General features: G+C 54.9%; 1 protein-coding gene across 1 annotated transcript; it reads right to left on the reverse strand.

The window, feature by feature from the left end:
- Nucleotides 1-1,951: 1,951 nt before the first annotated feature.
- EDN2 (endothelin 2) lies at nt 1,952-7,236 on the reverse strand. The gene is made up of 5 exons (XM_033115042.1): nt 7,150-7,236; nt 6,639-6,795; nt 5,015-5,137; nt 3,976-4,074; nt 1,952-2,407 (listed from the first exon to the last, which is right to left on the reverse strand). Exons 1-5 carry the CDS (start codon nt 7,211-7,213, stop codon nt 2,314-2,316), a joined length of 537 nt encoding a protein of 178 aa, XP_032970933.1. The 5' UTR covers nt 7,214-7,236; the 3' UTR covers nt 1,952-2,313.
- Nucleotides 7,237-9,860: the final 2,624 nt, after the last annotated feature.

Here is a 9,860-nt window from a genome sequence, read left to right on the forward strand (position 1 = left end):
CAGCCCTCTGATGGCATCTTTCCAAAGCTCTGCTCTGACCAGGTCCTGTGCTCACAGACTTTTCGTGGCTTCTCCTGGCCCACAAGAGAAAGTCCAGGCTCCTTCCTGGGGTCTCAAGACCTCTCTGGCTTTATCTCCTGCTGTTCCTCCTTCAACATACTCCAGCGACATGGGATTCTCTGTGGGAACCTCCTTTGTCACTCCCACTGTCATACCTTTTCCCTTCCTGTTCACTCTGTTTGGAGTTCCCTCCTGATTTCCTTTCTCTTTATTTGAGTCTTACTCATCTTTGAGGCTATGGGAGTAGATTTTGTCTAGGAGTCTTTCTCTGAGCATTCCTCTCCATCCCAGCCAGCCCCCGTCTCTTTCTCCCCTCACGTCCTTTAGCGCTGTGCCTGTCCAGTGATTACATAATAATCATTGACAGCCTGACAAGCAGCCTCTGCCTCTTATCAGATCCAGGGCCAAGCCCAGCACCATAACTTATGCATTTAGTTTTTACACCAGCCCTACAAAGGAGGGACTATTGTTTCCCATTTTATAGATTTAAAAAACTGAGGCTCAGAAAGACAGATTTGTTCAAGGTTACACTGCAGTGATGATCTATGAATTCAATTAATTCAATAATTATTTATTAAATACACGCATACATATGTACTATAGATTCTGATTTCAAATCTTGATGACACCATTTACTTGCTGTGTGGCCTAAGGCAAGTCAATTGCCTTCTCTGTATATCAGTTTCTTCAACTGTAAAGTGGGAATCATAAAAGTACCTATGTCATAGGCTTATTGTGAGGAAGAAATGAGTTACTTTGGGTAAGTGCCAGTATACATTAGGAGTTCAGTATTTGTTAACATGTTATTCTTCCATGAGGGGATCAGGGCTGACTTCATGGCCAAGGCAGGATTAGAGTAGTGTGTAAATAATTATTTTTCAATTGCTGGCTCAGGCCACAACCTGCCACTCCTAGCACAGGCCAGCTGGGAGAAAAGGGAACAGGGGAATTTGGAAGAATGGAGGCTGTGGGTCCAGGCGGCTGCCAGTGGACGTGGCCCGAGTTGCTGGCTGTCCCTGGGACTCAGGTGGGCTGCTCCTTGGACCTTAGCAGGATCGGCCAACCCAGTCCTAGAGGCCTGGGCTTCTTCGTTCAGAGGAGTGTTGAACCCCCTCGAGTAGGACCCCACCCAAGGCCCAAGGCCAGGGCCAGGCTGTGGCTCCACCACAGCACCCATTGCTGACTACTAGGGCTGCACACAGCCATGGAATCTATCCAGCCCCAGCCCTCAGTAGGTAAATTTTCTCTGGGTCTCCCAGCAGCCCCTGGTGGCACAGGGTAGCTGGAGCAGAAATGGGTCTTCGTTCCTTCCAAACATGCTCTTGGGAAAGGCCTGGCCATTGGTTGCTAGCCTGATGGGAACGTAGGTCCCGGAATCCTGGATGTCAAAGCTTAGATGGCTGTCTGGGCATGTGATAGGCAAAAGCCCAGAGAGGGTGGGTTAATAGCCGGAGATGCCCAGCAAGGGCAAAGGGAGTGGAAACCAGGGCTCTGGTCATCTGCCTGAGGCCCCTTCTTTCCCTTTCTGTGACTCCTTAACTTCCAAGCAGCCCCGTCCTGAAAGGTGCCTCCCACTACCCCCTCTGCCAAGAAAAACTGCCAGAATATCATTTCATTGTTTACTACAAACACAAGTTTGCAGGCAAATAATTGTGTCTAAAAAAATACATTATAATAAATAATCAGAATTCTCAAAGTTCTTACAGCAAATAAGTTATATACAGACAGGAGCAGAATAGGCCCTTCTCACCAGGAGCGTCCCGAGAGTATGAGGATACAAAGACTCTGGGGAGGGAGAGCTGGAAGGGACAAATGGGGGTGGCCAGGACACCAGCCGTGTGGCAGACCCATCCAGCCTCCAGGGCTGGCTTAGGTGTGAGCCAGCCTTAGGTGTGAGGTCCATCACTGCATGTTACTCCTGGTTTGTAGCCAACAGAGAGGACACCTCTCGGGATGTAGCTTCCCTATTAGTGCGGTCCCCACACAGTACGGTTCAGCAGAGAGGTGGGGCTGGAGCCCCGATGGGAAGCTGCTCTGTAGCCTGGGAGCTGAAGGTTTCCTGGGCAGTGTGAGGCATTGGAGCTGCCTGGAGGGAGGCTCCCTCACCAGGGCGAGGAGGCCAGAGCTCGTGCGGATCCCAGCAGGCGGGTTTCCGGGCCCAGGAAACAGGTGGAGGGTCTCCGTGCCCTGGGCGGCCCCTCTCCTCCCATCTCCACATAGGCTTTCTTCCCAACATTCCTTCAGTTCTCAACACTATCTCTTTTTCCGCCTGAAGTGTGTAGGCCTGGTCTTCCTTGTTGTCTTTTGCTGTCGCCTAACAAAGTAGATCTTGGAGGCAGAAATGTCCCTGGAATTGAGAAGGGTCAGATTAGCATTTCAAGAGATATGGACCACCTAAGAGTTCCCTGTGAGAGGCAGCAGTAATAGGGACCGCACCCCTTCATCATGGCTGCCCTGGGGTCAGAGGGTGGCCACAGGTGACCCTGAAAACAAAGTCTGCCCGTCAACAACAGGGCAGACCTGGCCTAGAAGCTTCTCTGCCCACAGGAGCTTTGACAAAGCTGATGTTCAACATCGAGTGCTGCCAGAATGACGGATGGCCATGAACAGCCCAGTTTCTCTCCCATGCCCTGCCTTCCCACTTACACGCCTTTGCTCATGCTGTTCCTTCCAAGCCATTCACCTTCCCTCCACCCAAACTTCACCTACTACAATTCCCATTCTTCAAGGGCCAACACAAGATGGTCCAACCCAGACAAATATGGGTCCTAGTTGCCCTTTGCACTGGCTGAGATCCTCGCATGGACTTGTGTCATCCAGGTGGCCTCGTCCTGGTTCAAAGTGTTCTAGCCTGGGAGTTAGGAGGCTGGCTTCAGTTCCCAGCTGTGGGAACTTAGGCAAGTCTCTCATTCTCTCTGAGCCCCTTTCCGGGTCTAAAGACGAAAACAGGCCTGAACTGTTGTAAGGAGGACTATAGGGTGGCAAAGCAAGCTCTCTGTCCACTCTGAAGCGCCGTGCACTTGCAGTCTCATCTTGATTATTTTCATCCTAAGACAGTTCCCAAGTGTATGCTGGGTCCTGTCGGCCCACCATCGTGACTCTTCTCCTGTTTCTGTCTCCCCACAAAAATGGGAGCCCCTGAGGAGAAGCTGGGCCCTGGCCCTGGCTGGCCCCGAGCAGCCATGAGGGACAGAGGTAGGAACGGCTAACACTTTCAGAGCTCCGACTGGGGGCTAGGCCCTGCTGGAGGCGCTTCATTAGGTCGACTCATCTAACCTGACAAGATGAGTAGCATTGTTGTCCCTATTTCAAAGTAGGAAACTAAAGCACAGAGAAGTTAAGTGACAAGCCCAAGGTCATGAAGCTTGTTTGTGGCAGGACTGGGGTTCAAATCAGGCAGTCCTGGCTCAGAAGTCACCCCTTAGCCACTCTGCTGCAAGGCCAGATGTGGGGTTCCTGTTCTCGAGTCAGTTTGGTTGGACAAACATTCACAGGCACCTCTTGTGTGCCAGGTCTTGAGCTGAGCCGTGCTGAGGCCACCACAGAGGGGATCCAGTCTGGGGTGGGGGGAGGGAGTGGGCTGGACCCCAGCATATGGGAGATGCTCGATTCAGACACAGCCTGAATGAATACGTATGGCCCTTCCAGGGTCATGAGCCTTCAAACCCTCTAAAAACTCCACCTCCAGGCCTGGTGGTAACAAAGAGCATAGCAGTTAAAAGCATAGGCTCTGGATTCAGCCAGATGCCAGATTGCTGTGTGACCCTGGGAAAGTGCCTTCACTTCTCTGAGCCTTAGTTCTCTTAATTGCCGAGTGGGGATACAGTCCTGCCTCTTATAGAGAACAAGGGAAATGTGAGGAAATGTGCCAGGTGTACAGGAGGCTCCCAGTCAGTGCAGGTGCCCCTTACTCACCTCAGATGCTGGAGGAGCTCTCCTGCAGTGGTCCATGTCTTCCCAGCCTGGAACACGTCTGCAGGGGACCCAACGCCTGGGATTGCCATGGCTTCAGCCCTGAATAAACAACATTAAGGCCCAAGTGAGGGGCTGTCCAGGCCCCTGAGGCCACCTGGCTGCAGGCCCAGCTCGGCCCCCACCCCACCCCCATCCGTCCTCAGGAGCAGATCCATTTCCACTCCTGTGCACCTGGCACCCTTCCTTCCCCAGGCAGGGTGGAGACCAAGGAAAACTGAGCTATCGGGAATGTGGTCTTAGTCTCAGAAACAGGCAGCTGGGTGGCAGGCCTTCCCAGAATCCAGACACCTGCAGCTAAACATGGCCCTTTGCAGGGGAAACTGAGGCAGAGTTGGAGCTACAGCTTGAGTCTCAGAAGAGGAGTTTTCTCGCAAACCATCATGGGAATGGAAGCTGGGGATTGCAAAGCCAGTTTCTGCTTTTCCCAAATGCTCCAAGTGGAGGAAGGAAGGAACAAAAGTTCCCACCCTTTTACAGATGGGAAAACTGAGGCCCAAAGAGTTACGAGAATTGCAAAGAACCCCTAGCAACTCTGTGACACGACCTCCCAACTCCAGATGTTACTCCTCCACTGAGAAAGTGCCAAAGTCCCCCTTCAGGTCCGAATCCAAAGCCCCGTGGACTCAGTCAGACAGAACAAGGCTGCAGCTCAGCTCTCCTGACCGGTTGTGTGGCCTGACAGGACAAGTCCTGTACCCTCTATGCCTCAGCTGTCACCTGTGAAAATCTCTCCTGCCCAGGACTGAGACATGATGCCCTTAGAGCTCACAGAACTGGGCAGTGGGAGGGACTCAGGGGTGACTGGTTCCCTGTAACTAGGGACACTGCCCATGGACCCAGGGCACTATGGGCCCCTAGGATTCCTCTCACTACCCCCATTAGCTCCTCTGCTTCTCTACTGCTCTCCCAGACACCCTGCTGCCCATGGCAGGTCCAGGCTGGCCCACCCTTCTTCCCTGCAGGCTGGGTGCTCACTTACCAGGGTCTTCGACTGCAGAAGGTGGTACAGGCATGGTCTCTGGTGCTGGAGCACCCACAGCGCCCTGGCAGAGAGCGGCGCTGACGTTTTGGCGGGTTTCCCAGGCCATAGGGAGCTGTCTGTCTGTGGGCGGGCAGCCAGCAAGGTAGTGATGTAGGGTGGAGAGAGTAAGAGGGGGACAGAGAGAGAAAGAGAGAGAGAGAGAGAGGAAGGAGGGAGAGAGATGATTGGATAAATCATGACCATTGGCAAGCAGGGACTGTCAACACCGCACACTGGGGTGACCACACATGCCACCAGGGTGGCAGCAAAGGTGACCAGCCCCTGACCTCAAGAAGTCCCACCACAAGCTCCTCCTTAGGTGCCATGTAGCCCTAGACCAGACCCAAGACCCCTCCCTCTCTGAGCCTTTGCCCCCACCCCCAACCCCACCCTCCCCACTCCCTGGGGGCATCCTCCAGCCTCTCCCCGTCCCAGAAAGGAACTTGAGCTGGTGGAGCCAGGCTGTTCCCCTGTTCTCAAAGAAGGCACACAGCTTGCCCTGGAGCAGGGGAGGAAACACCATCTCACAGAAGTAAACACAGGCTCACAGCTAAGCTGCCCCCACTTGGTCCCCATTTGCCTGGAAGGATGACATACGTGTCTTAGAGCTTTGACTTAAAAATGGTAAATGTGTGTGTAAGTGTACGTACATGTGCATGAGTGTGCATGTGTGTGAGATCAGGTGGGATTGATTTCAGATCAGAGTCTGGCCAAGGCAGGCCGAGGGCAGGGCAAGAGCCCTGTGGCCGGTCAGACCGGCACCTTTGGGTGCCAGAGCTAATTTTAGCCAGTGTGGTTGGAGGTGTAATGACTCCAGGTAGATCCGGCAGGCAGGGACTGGCAGGGTTCCCACCCTGAGTGAATGTTTGGATGCGGATTAGCTCCACACACGCTTACGTGCCGGGCTTCTCTTGCCTTTTGCAATTTGGGGAAGGGAAAAAAAAAACACAAGTGTGCACAGAAACTTCAACTTGAAGTATGCAGTGGCCCGGAGGCAGTGCGGGTGCAGACAGAACAGACAGCACGGCCCCCACCCTGGCTCCGCCAGGTGACACAGGGCAGGTTTCTCATCTGTCATTTGGGGACAACGGCAGTACCTGCCTCGGGGGAGGATGGCGGGGGTTCATGAGATGATCACGCAGGAGCCAGGCTCGGCATAGGGCCTGGCACCGTCGAGACATGGGTGCTGTCATTAATTGTATTATTCTTGGAAGGTCGTGCAGAGGCAGCAGGGCAGAGCGGATGTGAGCTCTGGCATCCAAGGGACCTAGGACGGAGCTTCCACCTACCACTCACTTCTTTCTGTGTGATCTTGGGGAAGGCACCTAACCTGTCTGAGCCTCAGCACCCTGATCTGGAAAATGGAGCCCACACTTTCTTACCAGCGAATTCTCATGAGACAGCCCTTTATATTGCTCAGGCAGCCTCCATGTGGGAGTGGGTATTAACCCAGTGCTCCCATCTGGAGGCCCAGGAAGAGCTCTACTGTGCCTGAGATTCCTGGAGTGCCCATAACCCCCTGCCACCTCCCCCACTGCTAGCAGCCCCCCCCCCCCGAACCCGGGCCCCCATTGTGGCTCACCCAGGGGTATTCACCCAGATGATATCCAGGTGGCAGAAGTAGACGCACTCCTTGTCGAGCCAGGAGCTGCAGGAACAACGCCGAGGCCGAAGGTGGGAGCCTTGGGCACTGGGTGAGGGCACGGGCTGCTCCGGGGTGGCAGCGGCCTGGCCTTTGCCTGCACGCACAGGAGGGAGAGAGGTGGAGCGGTGGGTCAGGCACCTGGCACAGCTGGGATGGGGGACCTGCCGGGCTCCTCCTGTTGCACAATTGAGGAAGTTGGCAGTCTAGCCGCTCAGGAGCTCTGGGCCAGCCTGGGGAAGCCCCAGCAGCCCCGGTGGGAAGGGCCAGCAACTGCCCTGTGCCTGCAGCACCTCTGTACTTGCAGAGCCCAAGGCAGCTGCCGCTGCGGCTGGGCTCCCACCCCTGTACGCCCCCAGATGGCTTGGGAGGGGCACCTCTGCCCCCGGGGAGAGACACCGCTGAACAGAACCCCGGGGGCTGCTGCAGCAGGCGAGGCCAGACGGCTCACCTTCGTGCAGGGCCAGGAGCAGGGCGAGAGCGATGGAGCACCAGGCAGTGGGAGCAGCGACCATAGCGGCGGTGGAGCGCACGTCTGGCGCAGGGAGCACGCCTGTTGCCAGTGTCCTGCTACCAAGCAGAGCGGATAGCTCATTGCCTCCGTGCCCTGGCTGCCTCTTATATCCACCAGCCACGGCCCCGCCCCTGCCGTCCAGCCCTGCCCTGCTCCACCGGTAGGCCTGGAGCCAGGGACACCGCCTTCTCCCGGGGTGCCTGGCCCAGCCCCAGCCTCCCCTGTGCGAGGGGGGGGGGGGGAAGGCCCAGCTCCTCCCTCTGTGCTTGGAGCACCTCCTGAGGCTTCCCTGCAACCCCCAGGGGCCCCTCCCCAGTCCTCTAGGACTTCCTCAAATCATCCCCAAAGTGACTGAGCCCCTCTCCCACTCTCTCCTGGGCCGCTCCCAGGTTTTGCCCAAAGCTAAGAGTTTAAAGGGGGAGCATGAGAAAAACCCTCCTGCTCCCTGAAGGAGACCTCGCTGTCCTGTTTGCCTACTGCCAGCCAGCTGAGGATGCCCCTTCGATTGTGTAGGAGGTAAAAAGCCTGCTCAAGGCTGTGTGTCCTTGGGCAAGTCAGAGCCCTCTCTGGGCCTGCTTCCTTCAGTGAAGTACACAACCTACGCCTGACCTCTGATGAGCCTGGGGCTGCCTCGTCCCTACCTCATCCAGGAAGTACCCCCTCTCCCCTCTTCCCACCCCAGGGTCTGGGGACAGGAGTTCTGGTCCCTTCCAGTACCTATTTAGTTGTGCATCCATGACCATGGACTTCTTTCCTGGGCCTCAGTTTCCTTATTTGCAAAACCAAACCAAAATGGGGGTTTTTTGTTGTCTCAGAGGCTCTCTTGAGACTAAGAAGGGGGCTTTAGAGTCCTTTCCAGAAAGCTGTGGCATACCAGTGCCTCTTGAAAGGTCTCCTATCTTGGACATGACAGAATGTCTTGGCTCACGTCAGTGGCTACTTTCTGCTAAAAAGGCCAAGTGGTGGAGCGTGCCCCCTGGGGGCTAGCATTCTGCTCCTGCCCCTCTGCTGGCTCAGAAGTGGGACTAGTTGGAGATGTGCTGAGCAGTTCGTGGAACTGGCAGTGCTCCTCTGTTCCTGCCCAGGCCTGGCTCAGGGTCCACCTCTTGCGGTGTCTTTAAAGGACCCTGTCTGCAGTCACAACAGGAAAGGCTCTCGTGCCTGCCTGACTCACGACATTAATCTTATCTCCCCAGCAATCTTGAGGTCCAGAACTGCAGAGAAGGCAAGGCCTGGAGCCAGCCTGGCACATAGTAGAAACCCTCTGAGGGAGTACACTCGGAGGGAGTGGGGGTATGAATGAATACCCCCAGAGACCTGGCTTTGAACTGGGGAATTTGGGTCCTCAGGAACCCAGGCTGCCCAATTTTCAGTCCCTGTGTTCAGCAGCTCTTTTGTCTTTAGATATTTTTGAAGGGAGAATTATCTGACCAAAAAGCAACAGGCAATTTTGCTTTTTCCTAGAGTGTGTCTGGAGCACTCACGGGTGTAGCCATGTGTGAGTGTGATCCTGGTAGATCGGGGCAGAACCAAAGGAGAAAGAGATCTGTTAGTGCCACCTTCCATCTCCCAGGCTGGGCTATGCTGCAGTGGAAGCAGGAACAAACATTTCTGGGCACCTACTGTGTGCTCAGAACTTTCATTTCTTCTCCATCACGACCCTGGGAGGCAGCTGCTATCACCTGGCTATCAGCTGCGCTGCTGCCCAGGAGGAAATGGAGCCTGGCCAAGCTCACGCAGCTGGTACTAGGTGCAGAGCTGGCTCTGGAACGCGCATCTCGGTTTCTCCAGCAAAACAGTGACTCTGCATGGAGTGCTCACTGTCCTCCCCCGCATGGCGCCTCTCTAAGAATTTAGAAGAGTATTTCTGGAATGAAGTGAGCAATACTCCCAGTTTTTTCTATTAGCCTCTGAGAGAATATAAATACGGAATTAAGCTGAGTTAGGGTGGGGGTAAGGGGGGGATAGAGAATTCAAATTACTGAACCTCAAGGAGAAGAAAGAAGTAAAAGCAGGTCAGGGTGGGGAGGAAAACAAGCAGGGAGGTAGATAAAGACAGGTAGGGAAAGAGAGGGAGGGCAAGGAAGTGAGTGAAGCCAGAAAGAAAGAACTCGGATTTGAGAAAGGAAAAGAGAAAAGACCATCGGGAGTGAGAGTGAAGGTTCTAACGTGTCTAATCTTTACACAAATGCAAAATGCCTGCTCAGGACAATAGGGAACCAGAGGCTTGAGTCTGGGAAACATAATAGAAGAATTAAACGGACCAAGAGACAGGCTCCCTCTCGGGTGTAAAAGGAGGATGATGACAGAACAGGGGCCACCACCAGTCCAGGCAGGGTCAGCCCAGGGAGCTGTGCCGACTCCAGTTTCCTTCTTTCCCTGCCCTCATCTCCAGCTGGTCAAACTGGGCTCCTGTGAAATGGAGAGGTCTGGCTCTGGAACCTGAGCGAGCCCAGGTCTTAGGAGGTGAAAGCATTCCCGGAACAGCGCTACCCCACTGGCAAGAGTTGGTTTACAGGTAGAGAAAATTAAGCTGAGTTAAAAATAGCCAGCTCCAGCCCCCTGGGACTCTTCGCCGGGGCCCTGTCACCTCTGCCCCTCTTGGCTAGCCTGGCTGCTTGGCCCCCCTGACCCCACTGCGCTGGCCG

Source organism: Rhinolophus ferrumequinum, chromosome 9 (genome assembly GCF_004115265.2).
Source record: "Rhinolophus ferrumequinum isolate MPI-CBG mRhiFer1 chromosome 9, mRhiFer1_v1.p, whole genome shotgun sequence".
NCBI classification, from domain to species: Eukaryota; Metazoa; Chordata; class Mammalia; order Chiroptera; family Rhinolophidae; genus Rhinolophus; species Rhinolophus ferrumequinum.